Here is a 15,016-nt window from a genome sequence, read left to right on the forward strand (position 1 = left end):
AATATTAATCGGGCCCAGGGCTAGGCCTGGGCAGGCAGATATCTCCGACCAGGCTTCGTGTGAGCTGAGGTTTATAGCAACAAGACATTATGATACTTCATGCTTCCCCGGGGATGCTTTGGCTCATGACAGGTAGGGAGGGAGCTGCAAAGCAATGCCCCACGGGATCTCGTAAGGGACCATGAGTTCGCACATCCATGCATGGTCATGCATGCGTCATCCACGTAACGCTTTTGACATAGGCCTACAAGTGCCCCAGGGGTTACATCGGCTTTTCATATTGTAAGCGAAATGTAGGCCTCACGGGAAATAATTTTGGAAGATTTCTCATCAGTTTTTGCTTGCAAGCGAAGTGTGGGTCACCGTGTGGGTCTATACGGTATGTACATGAAACAAACTTTACTCTTATGGCATTTTTGCCTGGACAGGAGGAGAGGGCCGAGGGCCGGGAAAACCTGGCTTAATTCGGGGCCTATAAGTTATTTTTTTACCAAGAAACGCATAATAGGCCTAGGCTATCTGTTTTCAGAAAAAGGTGAACAATGCATTGTTATCACCTTAATCTTTCTGGTTGAAGATCGCCAACCCTCCCCTCCCCCCGGTATGAGAGGAATGACGGTGATCCGTTCAACAAAATAAGGAAATATTCTGGTGTTTCTTTTTTTGTGAAACTTTGACATGAAGAAGTGTAGATTGTATCTGTATGTCATACACGTAAAAAGACCGACGTGCAGTGGTATTAATATTATTAATACAATCAGTAAATCAAAGTATCAAACCCAATTTTCGGACCCATCTTATAAACCCCAAAACAGCTCCAACACGAATTCAATACATCATACACAGCACCTTGATAACACAATGTGTCGGCTGTGAAGCAAAAATCACTAGCTACCAATACTGTCAATAGATGGTTAATACTGTAACAGTAAACAGTTATATTCGTCCCACACATTCACACACTCCCTAGAATCTTTTTTTAGTTATATTGACCCATGATTTAAACCAGAGTAAACAATGAACATTGTTTTTTCAATGTGCACCAGTGCAGAGGTCCGTCGTACTGCGGCGTACCGCGACTGGTGCCACTACTATTAATGATCCTTGATTTGCTAATTGCTACTACAGAAGTGTGAAAAAATGGGATGAGGTACGCCCCATTTGCGGGATCCCGCTAAAAACCGCAGTGCGACTGGGTAGGCCTTATAAATAATATTGTCAACTTACCTTAGGACATGCGACCTAATCTATTCATTGCTCTCAACTCCAACCAGGCCCACCACAGCACTTTGTACAAACTGCCTATACTGATTTGAAGCCACCTTACCACATTGCATTCAACCCCAACCAGGCTTTGCTTTCAACCCCAATCCCAACGACAAACCTAATATGGGCATAATTTGCTACCACACATCGTATCTCATTAGTATAATATTCAAGATCACTATTATGTCTGTGCATGACAGGCTCACCCACTGTCCAGCTCTTACACAAACTTCCACTCTTACACTCTCCTCAGTTTTGAGATCTGAGTGTCGTCTCACAACCCTAACCCATGCTTACCTTAGTTGCTTATTTTCACTGAAATTCAACGCGATTGGTGGACTGCATGCCATATTACCCAGAATCCCCATGGCAATTTCCTGCAGAAAATGATTGAATAAAACACAACCAAAAGTCATACAATCTGCTATGAACTGCATAAACAATCAAGTTTCCAATCATATTTTTATGTTTCAACTTTTAGTCAATTATAACTGTTTAAGGTGGGTCTTCACTCAAATTTTGAGACATACAATGCTGACATACAAGAGATATAGTATTGGTTATATGTGACATGATCAAGGGGAATGAGTCACATGTTGACCCTGGTCGAAAATGAGTTTTACATTGGTTTCTAAAGAGGAGATTTAGAGCTTTCAGAAACTGAAAATCCCATGTTGATACGGCATTTCTTTGCGAAGTTATGTCAATTTATCAATTGCTGAAAACAATATAAAACAAAAGAATTTTAACACTTTCTTTGCCAATATCTCAAAATCAATATTAGCGACATCTGACTCATTTCCCTTGATCGTGTCACATATAAAGGTGATCTCAAGGCTTTGATATAAAGGGTTTTTATTTATTTCTGTAATAATAACTTACGACAACTCTGGGAGCATTACTCTTGACAATGACATCCAGTAATATATCCACTGTCTTCCATTCTTCCAGGTACTTAGATACAAGCTGTTTTTACAGTACAAAAAACAAACAAACATCAGCTTATTACCATGGTTTGATTTCCTTTGCATTAGGAAGAAATCAAATGGGTGTGACGACCCCTCAACTGCCAGTACAAGTATTAGATGACCATGCAGAACAAAAATAAACAGTACACTTCTGAATTTCAAAATAACCAAACATCTAGTTAACCCTCCCCATAAATATGTCTATTTCAAACACATCAATCCCATGCATTGAATATATGTAATCAGGGTCTTAGCTAGCCACCCGTCTGGCTGTCATTTTAGACGGGGAGTTTGCTCCTGGGACGGGCACAATTAATGCCTTTGACAGATGCTATATTATAAATTGTATGTTTTGAGAAGCTAATTGACTTTTTTAGTAGAACTAATTTGTAGAACAAGGCCATATCAACACATATTTGAACTCTCTGAACCCCCAATGGGCTATAGACGTCTGGTAAATGTTTTAAAGGTCAAATGAGGACAGGCAATTTTATTCAAATGACGGGCAACTCTCAATTTCTAGCTAAGAATACAGGGGTATGTAATCAAGTGTGTTCAGCGAATCCTCAGCAAATAAGCAGTATTTCTCAGGTTGAATAACAAATAATTTTTTTAAAATTTTTGTTAACAAATTTAGGGACTTGGATTCTTGCCCAAAAATTCAATCAGGTACCCGAAGTACAAAATTACCCATTAGGTGAGAGCCTTAGCACACATAAATATTAGTAACCAGAGTCTTACCATATTAGTTGACATGTCCCACAGTCTACACAGATCATTCTCCAGGTCTTCTGATATATCTATCCCATGAGCATTTGCTTCAGCTGCTTCTTTTTCATCCTTTCCTTCTTTCTCTTTTTCCACTTCCTGTGTAAAGAGTTCAAAATTGGTGTCTACTTGTTAACCACTTTACTGCAAACCATTAATATTACAACCATAATGTATGATGAATATGGTTAATTTTTTCAAACCTGGATTTTTGGCATATTTGCAAATTGTCCAAGCTTACACATGTCCAAGCTTACATTATGTACACCAAATTGGAATCAGCCAAATTCATCACGCATGTAGGACCTCAATATTTTGGCTTAAAATGACCAAAAATATAAATAAACTAGAATTTCGCTGTTCTCGACCTGCACAGTTCCCGGCCGCAATGCCTCCACCTTGCACCCATCATTTTAACCGGTGCAATTTCACTTGACCCCAAAATAACCTTAACATTATTTGCCTCACTAAGGTGGCAGTTCCCACCAAATTTCATGAACCTGCAGCAGTCTATGGCGATTTGACCCCAGATGACCCCAAATTGACCTTGACATTTTTGCCTTGTTTCAGTGGCCGTCCCCACAAAATTTCATGAACCTGCGACAATCTATGGCGATTTGACCTCGGATGACCCCAAAATGACCGTGACATTTTTTTCTTCCTACAGTTGTCGTTCCCACCAAATTTCATGAACCTGCAACAATATATTATATAATATATATATTGATTTATTTTGTTAATTTCATTTGATTTCAGGGAAAGGCTAACTTTTTGGTCTTCCAGCCTTTTCCTCCATATGTACCGTGTTTATATACATATTTTTTTTATGTAATGTCTTTGATTTTTATGGAAATAAAATATGAATGAAAAAAAATATATATATATGGCGATTTGACTCCGGATGACCCCAAATGACCTCACAATGACCTTGCGATTACGCAAATTTTGCGTTGAAAAGCAAATCAGGTCAAGAACCTCTGGCTGTGCTACTCTCCGCCAAGTTTCATCACTGTATCTCGTACAGATCTCCAGATAATCTGTGCACAAGGTTATTTTGCTTGATATGCTTAAATTATGCAAATTAGGTACTTAATTACCATATTTTGTGACAAAAACCTGCTCAAATTTGGAGACCACCAATTGCCACCCTCCACCAAATTGCACCACAATACGCCTTACCAGTTCCGAGAAATTGCACTCGCAAGCTCGGACGGACGGACAGATGGACAGACACACAGACGGACGGACGGACAACCAGGAAACATTATACATGTACCTCCGGTGGAGGCGGCATAATAAATGAATCATATATTATGGCTTAGAAGTGGCAATTACTTTCCTACTCTGTGCTAACTACTTAAAATACTACTTAAGGCCAAGAAAAAAAAGAAGAAAATTTGTCTCAGACACATGTTTAAATGTACTTTGTGATATTCATAAACAGAAACATAATATACATACACAATGAATAGCTTTGTTTGTCTCTTTTACAATCATGGCAAAATATGTACAAAAAAAACAACCAAACTGCAAAAAAGACAAAATTGGATCACGCTACTATACTGAAAATATTTTTTAAATAAACATATTAAAAAAAGACTGAATTTTTACGGCCAACGCAGTAGCACTAAAGCTTAATTGGAGTTCACATAGCAATGTACGCAGGTGTCTGAGACAGACTTTCTTTTTTATGGCCGAAGTTGTAACAGCATCTTACTCCAACTGTTCCCACTACCAGGCTTGTAGTGTACCAAAATGATCCATAGAGCCTTGTTATCAATGTGTTATTAATGCAAGAACATAAAAATATATTGAGGGCATCCTCCATCAGTTACAAATGTAACAATATGGGTTTAATCAATGAGCCTCTCGGTATATACCTACATTTTTGTACCCTGTGCAGTCAGAAGGGTGAGTATTAACATGATCTATGACCATGGGCTTAGCTTGCCAACAAATGACACTAGTCCATTCTGCTTCTCTCAATTAACTAATCTGATTTTACCTTTGCCAGCTGAAGGTCCTTACCTTTCCTAATTTTAGGAGTGTTGCTAGTGTCCACTTCTTGCTGATGCCGTACCTTCAATCAGGTCTGCCTGCAGGATTTCTATGTCATCATCATTATCTAAAACTTCAATTGGTGGTGGAGATGGATTCCGATCTAAAATAACAGAGTATGAAAAAGTACTTTGAGTTAAATATGGTATTCTGTAAAGAGTCTTATAGTTTTATAGTGATTTAGAGCTATATAATGTGTGTGACCCGATCAACAACCTCACTCACTTCCCCCACTTGACCTCATCAAAACCGAGATTTTGATATCGGAAGAAATCTCATACTTTTCTCATTACCGTAAGTTACATGTGAGATATGTTTTGATTTTAATGGTGTGAACAAATACATGTATGTGGTAGAAAGTTGTGACCACCTCCAAAAGTACATTATTCTGTTATTTTTCCTATTTTGCTTGTAATCACAAAACTGCTGTGTAATTTAGAACTCAAATAATGTTTTAAGGGTAGGCCTCAATAAGATTTAAAGAGCAATTCATAAAACATATTTTCCCACTTTACAAGAACCAACTTACTCGAGAACTCTTAACTTAGAATTTGCACACGGTAGTTATGCATTCGATACTAGAGTCCATACTATCGTTTTTCGGTTGAAAAGCATTGACATTTTTGGCAACAGATATTATTTATACTGGAAATGTTGAAATTTGGATGAAAGCTATTTCAATGAGTCAACTGAATCTTTGAGCAAAGTTGCCAATTTTGAACTAAAATTTAATTGAAGTGCAATTTAAGGGTATGTGAGATATTGTTGGTCGAAGCAGCCATTTTCATTATCTGAATTAATATATTATTGAAAAATAACACTTTGGTGTTTTGCAAAAGTTCATTCGCCAAATCATATACTTTGAAAACTTGCTTAATTTATCGCCGGGTAGGAAAAATGATGGAAAATCATGTTTTTTAATAATGTTACTGGTTGTTTTTTGTTATTATTTTGAAGAAATAAGAATCACAAAATGTACTGGTATGTATGAACAGGTTCATTTATATTTTCATGACTAAGCGGTTGTTTATGCCCTCGGACATGGGTATAAACAACCGTTATGAAAATATGAATGAACCCTGTTCATACATATCAGAACATTTTGTGATTCTTATTTCATCAAAATAATTTACACGGGACTTCTAATCTCCCAGCTATTTCACTGTACATATCGATGTCTATCTGTCACTTCAGCATATTCATTGACAATACCTTGGGTGGGCGCTTATTGGGGCATGGGCACTTATTGGAATTTATTTATTTATTTTATTTATCTATTTCATTCTTATTTAACCTGGGTTGACCTTTCAATGCACTGGCATTGTTCTCCCAAGGTGCCCAGGAATGAATACGGTAAGTTGAGGTGCAATTCCAACAACATTTTATGCGATTGCCCATCGTGATCGGCTGTATTTCCTTCGAACTTCCATTGCTTTGAATGGACATGGTGTCATGCTTCATCGATTTCTATTAGATTTTAATTTAATAATAAATTCTAGTCTTGAATGTGAAGCTATCGGTTCACGAGCAAATTCGTGGCTAACTTTTTGAGTACCGGTACCGTAAAGTTGGGTGACTTTGGACAGTGGGTACGTGACTTTGGCACATGCATATAGGACAGGGTTGCTTGATATAAATCACAATTTTTTTCCAAAAATTTAAATCAATGATTTTTTAGAAAAAAAAATTATTGATTTAAATTGAGCAACCCTGTCCAATAAGCCCTTTCGCAATTCCAGATCATGGTGCATCATGGGTAATATTTGGCGATAAAATTGGAGATAAACACGATGAGGCAGTGGGCGAGATGGCCGAGCGGTTAAGGCATTGCGCTGCCGGCCGGGAGATACGATCGACGAGGGTTCGAGCCTTGGGCTTGCCTTAGGTGAAAATTCTCTTCCCTCCCAAAAAGTTCCTATATGGTCAGGAATCCTTCAATTAAGTTCAGTAATTTAATTTCAGAATTTAATTGAAGAATTTCTTCTCGCCCCCATACACTGCCTAGCACGTGCAGATATAGGTAGTTATATGCGATGTCCGTGATTCGGAAGTCACGTAAAGCCGTTGGTCCCGTGTACAGGAGGATTCATCCCTGTGCACGTTAAAGTGTCAGAGCTATTCGAAAAGAGAAGGGGGATCATCCCCGGTTCTGATATCTGCACTCAACCCTCTAGGTTCAAGAGGACAAGATGGGCGCGATACAACTGTACATAGGTTGTCTACCCATAAAATCCTGTAGAATGTAGAGGCTACTGTACATTTTCAATGAGGTGAACTTTGACGTTTGCATAAAAACGTTTTGTACTGGAATTTCGCTGACAGTTTGGTCTTCATTCCTTCACAATATTTGTATTTCACAGGAAATATTAACGGAAACAGGACGGTTCGCACCCTTTCAATTTCGGACCCGTGCACTTTCGCCCCCTTTCAATTTCGCACCGTGCACTTTCGCCCCTTTTTAAACCGCGGGTAATGTGCTGCTGTTGATTGATGATGCACGATCGATCGCTTCAACTCCCGGCGGTACAGTGGGGTGTTGTATGTGTATAGTATTGGTTGACTTTTGAGTGTTGATTGTTTGTGTTTGCAGTACCGGTACTGGGTCCAGCGTGTACAAAAGCAAATAGTATGTTGATGGACTCTCCGGTTCGATTGAATTTAATAGGCCTATATTATTACGATATATTAAATGTGCTTCGACTAAAGATTGGTATTCATTATGTTTTTGATTTGTTATTTTGTTTTACTTAGGCCTATTTTATTTTATTTCATTTCTATTTTATTTTATTTTAAGCCTATTAATTATTTTTATTATATTATTATTATTATTATTATTACTATCTATATAATAATACGCTATTCTCTGTCTGTAGATCTGTAGATCTGTCTGTCTGTCTGTCTGTGACTGCTAATGTGAGGTCGCCCGTGGGTCATCACGGGCTCAAACTTGGTGGGTGGGTGCAGCTTGGTATGAGACCGAACGAGTTTATATTTTTAAAGGTCAAAGGTCAAGGACGGGGTCAAGTTCAATTGAAGTCTAATTTCAAATACTTTAAATGGCAAATCTAGCCATGCCATTGTGTTAACCTTGGACTGTCAAACAAAAGTTTCCACGGTGACCTTTTCGTCAGACCAACGGTTAAGAGGTCATAGGTCAAGAAAGGTAACAATTTCAAATTGCTCCTATGGAGCTCAAACTTGGTGGGTGGGTGGACCTTGGACTAACAAACAAAAGTTTCCACGGTGACCTTTTCGTCATACCCACGGTTAAGAGGTCATAGGTCAAGAAAGGTAAAATTTCAAATTGCCCCTATGGAGCTCAAACTTGGTGGGTGGGTGGACCTTGGACTAACAAACAAAAGTTTCCACGGTGACCTTTTTCGTCATACCTACGGTTAGGAGGTCATAGGTCAAGAAAGGTAACAATTTCAAATTGCTCCTATGGCGCTCAAACTTGGTGGGTGGGTGGACCTTGGACTAACAAACAAAAGTGTCCACGGTGACCTTTTCGTCATACCTACGGTTAAGAGGTCATAGGTCAAGAAAGGTAACAATTTCAAATTGCTCCTATGGCGCTCAAACTTGGTGGGTGGGTTGACCTTGGACTAACAAACAAAAGTTTCCGAAAAGTTTCCACAGTGATCTTTTCTTCAGACCTATGGTTAAGAGGTCAAAGGTCAAAAAGGTAAAAATTTCAAATTGCCTTTGGAGCTCATACTTGGTGGGTAGGTGGAAATTGGACTAACAAACAAAAGTTCCATTGTGACCTTTTGTCAGACCCTACGGTTGAGAGGTCATAGGTCAAAAAACAAAGATTGCAAATTGCTCATGGAGCTCAAACTTGGTCGGTGGGTGTAACTTTGGCCAAGGAAGCCCAGGTTTGAGATCTGCAAAAGCCAATAACTATGACAGCCGAGAACCGCGAAATACGGGTAACCGCCTAGTTATTATTATTATTATTATTATTATTATTATTATAATATTAATTATTATTATATTATTATTAGAATTATGTTACCTTATTAGTACTTTATAATAGGCTATATAATTTAGTATTCAATTATTTATGGCCTATAAAGTATAAAATTTATAGGGCCTAATATTGATATGGCCAAAAATATGATGGCTTATAATTTTATCCCATCTTTATGTTGCCGAATTGATCTTCTTTGACATGACACTAATGGAAAAAAAAATTAGCAAATTTCTCAAAGACAAATGCGCACAAGCAAAACAAATGCCTGCAGCAGCTTTGCGATAATGCTGTGCCGACTTTCACCACCTTTCTTCACCGCGAGTATTAGCTGCCACTAGTACGCGAAAGCGCCAGGCGTGACATGGGTTCAATCAATGCAATTGGTAGCACGCATATATTCGTCCCAGAACACACCCGTACCGGATCGATTGCTTGACAAGTCTCCGGGCCACACGGCCGCGTGATTGTATAAAGTGTGACTCCTTCAACCCATTATGTAATGAATGACTTACGCGAAAGCGCCGGGTATGGTGTGGGTCCAATCAATGGTAGGGTACCGTAAACAGACACGCAAAAGTGCCATATGCCTCTTGAGTCTTGACGTACGATCGTAAAATATTATTAATCAGGAAAGTTTTCTGTTAGTTTTAATGAGAATGATGTATTTTGTCTGTGTTCTTAATTAATTTAATATATATTTCTACAAGTGTTACGTAAATTGTATAAAACAAAGAAATGTAAATACTTTTAATGAATTTTGATATATTTGATGTATGATTTTTGATGTTTATGCATTTTTATGTTTTTAAAAATTCTTACATATATAGGGCTTATGTATAATTCTACAAATTGTTATGTATATTGTTTTTATGACACAGAGCCCTGTAATAGCAGATTTATCTGAAAGGTAGCCCTGTATAAATATGGTTTTAATAAATAACATAAAGTAAATAAACAAATTTGTGGAAAAAATGCTATCCAATTCTGCATTGTAAATGATTGACATTTATGTGTTCATGATTCATTTTGTTTACTGGCCTGTCAATCACGGACTCATTATGAAGATGCTTTATTAACACCACGGCACATCTTGCCGACAATTTTAAGGCGGGATGTTTGAACTCGAAGATGTCAATAATGTAATATAGCATCTATTTCTTAGATAATAAAGATCGTGTAAAGGAGATGAATTTCTTTCTTTATTTTTCTTTTCTTTTTCCTTTTTTTTTTTTTTTATAGTGCCTTTTTTCTTCTTTTTTTTAATCAAGAAAGCTGCTTTGTCTTTTGAACCCTGTTTTGTTTTTTGGATGTTGCTGCACATAATAAACAGTTTTAAACAATCAATTTATTTCTATCAATTAGATTTGTTCAGTTCATCTTAATTTCTTTTGTTTTCGTTTTTTCTTTCCCTTTCTTTCTTTATTTCCTTTCTTTCTTTTTTCGTTTGCATGATCAGGCTATAGGGGTCCGACGCATAAATGACATCTATCTTAAAGGAGTATTTCGTGATCCTAGTATCATCTTTTTATGACATTTTTAGTAGACATGGTAGATATGCTTGAAAAAATCTTATTCCCAAAATTTCAGTAGATTCCGATTTTGCATTATGCGAGTTATGCCTGACTATGTGTATTACACTGCTCCATAGGCCACTGTTGTAATTTCGTTCTGGTACACCAGAACGTAATTCAAAATTGATGATATTTTTGCTAGATGAATTAAATCTGCAAGAATTAATTTTTGGACATAAACATTATGTAGCCAGAGGTTTCCAGTGGTATAAAAATCTCAATTTTTTGAGAAAAGTGAGGGGATAATAATAATAATAATAATAATAATAATAATAATAATAATAATAATAATAATAATAATAATAATAATAATAATAATAATAATAATAATAATAATAATAATAATAATAATAACTTTATTTATACACGGTAAAACATGTTCAATACAATATTGATCTTCCACATGTCCGTGTGGATATTAAAACATTACTAAAATATAAAATATAAAAGTTTGTTAAAAGATAATTATAATGCAAAAATGTACATAGACTAATACAATATTTCACTAAGAGACAAAAAATTTATAATAAATGAATATGATAAAAATAATCTGCATTCATCCTCATATCATTATACCCGCATGCGAAGCATGAACGGGTATATTGCCATTCTGTGGTTTCATCTCCTTCTCCTCCTCCTCCTTCTCCTATCAAACACATCATTCTGTCAAGGCTAGCGCTAAAACTACAAGGGCCCCAGGGCCCATATGTGGTACACTTATGGGCCCTACCCGTGGAAGTGCCTTTTGCCCATCTTGGCCCCAGAGGTCAAGGTCACGGGCCCCAGGGGCCCAAATGTGAAAAATACAAAGCACGCCGTTTCTCATCAAATGAAGCAGCCTCAGGGCCCTGAGTTGGTCCAGTGATAGCCCTAGGGGTACTCTATATTTACAAATATCCAAGAGCCCCATATGTTATATATTATGGGCCCCAGGGGCCCAAATGTTAAAATATGGTGCAACAGATTGACAAGCCTAGCTCTACAAGTTCAAGATCACTGGGGCTCATATATGGCATATGTATGGGCCCTAAGTTGTAGATTTTGGCCCCAGATTTACAAGGCTAGGGGCCACAGGGGCCCAAATGTTAAAACAAAGGGCCGGCCGTTTCTCAGCAAATAAAGTAGCTACAGGGTTCAGATTTGGTACACAGATAGGTCTTAATTATTATATTGTCATATGTATATATAACCTCCATATGTCACATAATATGGGCCCCAGGGCCCCAAACGCTAAAACATAGGGCCGGCCGTTACTCAGTGAATAAAGCAGCTACGATGCCCAGCTTGAGTTTACTGATAGCACTTGAAAATTATACTTCAACATATGTGATGCGATCAAGCAAAATCAGTCGCAACTCGGAAATATTGATTTTGAGATATAGCCAAACAAAAGATATATTTCCTTTTGTTTCCTATTGTTTTGGAAACTCTTTAATTGCTCATATCTTTGGAACTAGTTGCTCATTTTCAATGGGGTTTTCTGCAAAATCCAGCTTTGTAAATGCTTTTAACTATCCTATAGGAAACTGAAAATTTATTATTGCAGAGTTCCGACTGATTTTGCTTGATCGCATCACATATGTACATGAGCCCCATAAGTCAAATATTATGGGCCTCAGGGCCCCAAATGTTAAAACAAATGTGCCTTTTGCCCATTTTGGCCTCAGATGTACAAGGCTATGGGCCTCAGGGGCCCAAATGTTAAAACAAAGGGCCGGCCGTTTCTCAGCAAATAAAGTAGCTACAGGGTTCAGATTTGGTACACGGATAGGTCTTTAGTATTATATTATCATATGTATATATAACTCCCATATGTCACATAATATGGGCCCCAGGACCCCAAACGCTAAAACATAGGGCCGGCCGTTACTCAGTAAATAAAGCAGCTACAATGCCCAGCTTAAGTGTACTGATAACACTTGAGAATTATACTTATAACATGTAAATGAGCCCCACAAGTCAAATATTATGGGCCCCAGGGCCCCAAATGTTAAAACAAAGGGCCGGCCGTTTCTCATCAAATAAAGCAGCTTCAGGGCTCAGAGTTTGTACACAGATTGCACCTGAGAATTACATTGTTATATGTACATATGAGCCCCATATGTCATATAATATGGGCCCCAGGGCCCCAAACGCTGAAACATAGGGCCGGCCGTTACTCAGTAAATAAAGCAGCTACAGTGCCCAGCTTGAGTCTACTGAGAGCACTAGAGAATTATACTTCAATATATGTTCATGAGCCTCATAAGTCAAATACTATGGGCCCCAGGGCCCCAAATGTTAAAACAAAGGGCCTGTCGTTTCTCATCAAATTAAGCAGCTTCAGGGCTCAGAGTTTGTACACAGATTGCACCTGAGAATTATATTGTTACTAACACCCTTCCCATACACGTGGGACTAAACAGATCCACAGAGAATTAATTATAATATAGATGACATCAACGTTAAGGCTATTCCAGTTAAATTACATACCCATTGGCTGTTCCATTTAATTTACATACTCCCTCTGAAATGGCCCCAAAATATGCTGTTCCGTTTAATTTACATACTCCCTCTGAAATTGCTGTTCCATTTAATTTACCTACTCCCTCTGGAATAGTCTTCCCCTAATCATATTGCATAGCCTCACTGTGAATAAGAGAGACTGACAACAGCAACCTATGGAGAGTAAGAGAGCGATTCCCCTGGGAGGGACTTTTTACAATTTCTTTATTTTAGGTGCTACGACAGTGCAACCTACATTCAATTAAAGCTTGTGACTTGGACTTTCACTTTTTACACATACAATTTCTTTATTTTAAGTCCTCAGCAAATAAGGACTGTAAGTTTGGGTACACCGATAACATGCGGGTATAGCCGTATTTGTGTACAAATATATAGCCTTCTAGTTATCATATTATTATCATTATATTATATTATTAAATAAACTTTGTTTATATTATTAACATTGTTATTATTATTATTATTATCATATTATTATTATTATCATCATATTATATTATTAAATTTACTTTGTTTATATGTTTTGTGTTACTCCCCCATTGGATGTTGTGTCATACTTTCATTGTTTTTAATTTTATCCATTGCTTGTTGACACTTGTATCCTTTTGGATCCATCCTTTGGTCGTCAGTTGGAACAAATTTTCACTGTTTTTATACATATTATAATTAATAATTAAATATAAATTTATCATTATTATTACTATTTATTATTATTACTATTTTTATCATTGAATTCTAATTATTTCATTATTTTGGGTAAGCCTGCTGCTAAAATATCTGGCCTGTAATATATACTGAGAAAAAAAAATCGTTCCTCTATTTTGTTATAAAATATCCTTTATTTCCTTCCTTCCCGGGTTTATCATGACTTAAGAAGTGCATGCCCGACGGCCCCAGCACTATAAACATACTACGCCGCACCGCCGGGAGTTCAAGCAATCGATCGTGCATCAATCACTAGCAGCACAATACCCAGCGGTATAAAAGGGGCGAAAGTGCAGGTGCGAAATAGAAAGGGTCTTGCGAAATAGAAAGGGGCGAAAGTGCACGGTCCGAAATTGAAAGGGTGCGAACCGTCCAGCATTCATATTAACATATGTAGGAATGAATAAAAAATGTTTTACAAAAATATGTTTTTGAAGGAAGTGCAAAGTTCGCCACCATTGCAAACGCACTGCAGCCTCCTCGTGTTTATCTCTTGTTAAAGAACTGTGTGACGATGTCTGAGCATGCGCAGTTGCAATTTTCCGAAATTGCGAAAGGGCTTTATATTTTATAATATATGTGTCCAAAGTCACCCCACTTTACGGTAACTATACTAGCTATGATCCCGGGGCTATGATCTGGTATGTGGAAATGACCTAGCTTTAGTTGCCACACGCTTGAATTGGAAGATCTCCAGACCGGTGACCGAGGATTGTATAAATCCAGCTTCGTCTTCGACGGTAAGGATCGCCACACTAAAGTGTGCAGGAATTAACAGTTTGGTAGATCGCCATGCAGTGTGTGGTAATTATAATGCATTCCCATCAATCCCATGCATTGTCAGTCATGATGTTTAGTACATGTAGATCGATTTACATTTTAAGCTTTACCAAAAGCATGATGAAAAAATCGACCGCCGCGCCGTGCATGCAATGCCAATTCAATTGGCAATTTGAAAAACAAGATAACTTACCCTCTGAGGCCATTGCAGATGTACAAATTGTATTCTTCTCACTCACGAGTATCTCAGATTAAATATCTGGCACTTCAAAATGATTACAGAAGGTGTTAAAATGCATAAAATAAGAGAATATAGACTGTTTTTCTTGACGCCGAACTAAATTTTTGCCCGACGAAATTTGGCGACGACGCTTTGGTAAATACAGCTCGTCGTAAGTTTTAAGGGCACACACCACGAAAGA

At 37.5% G+C, this 15,016-nt stretch overlaps 1 protein-coding gene across 1 annotated transcript in view; it reads right to left on the minus strand.

Moving 5' to 3' along the window:
- LOC140160923 (protein saal1-like) overlaps positions 1 to 14,980 on the minus strand; it is a 32,733-nt gene extending 17,753 nt beyond the window's left edge. The window contains exons 1-5 of the mRNA XM_072184269.1: positions 14,788 to 14,980; positions 5,031 to 5,163; positions 2,976 to 3,101; positions 2,149 to 2,232; positions 1,564 to 1,643 (exon numbers count right to left, since the gene is read on the minus strand). Of these exons, the coding sequence (XP_072040370.1) occupies positions 1,564 to 1,643; positions 2,149 to 2,232; positions 2,976 to 2,990 (179 nt within the window). The 5' untranslated portion in view covers positions 2,991 to 3,101; positions 5,031 to 5,163; positions 14,788 to 14,980. The remainder of the gene's footprint in view (positions 1 to 1,563; positions 1,644 to 2,148; positions 2,233 to 2,975; positions 3,102 to 5,030; positions 5,164 to 14,787) is intronic.
- Positions 14,981 to 15,016: the final 36 nt, after the last annotated feature.

Source organism: Amphiura filiformis, chromosome 9 (genome assembly GCF_039555335.1).
Source record: "Amphiura filiformis chromosome 9, Afil_fr2py, whole genome shotgun sequence".
NCBI classification, from domain to species: Eukaryota; Metazoa; Echinodermata; class Ophiuroidea; order Amphilepidida; family Amphiuridae; genus Amphiura; species Amphiura filiformis.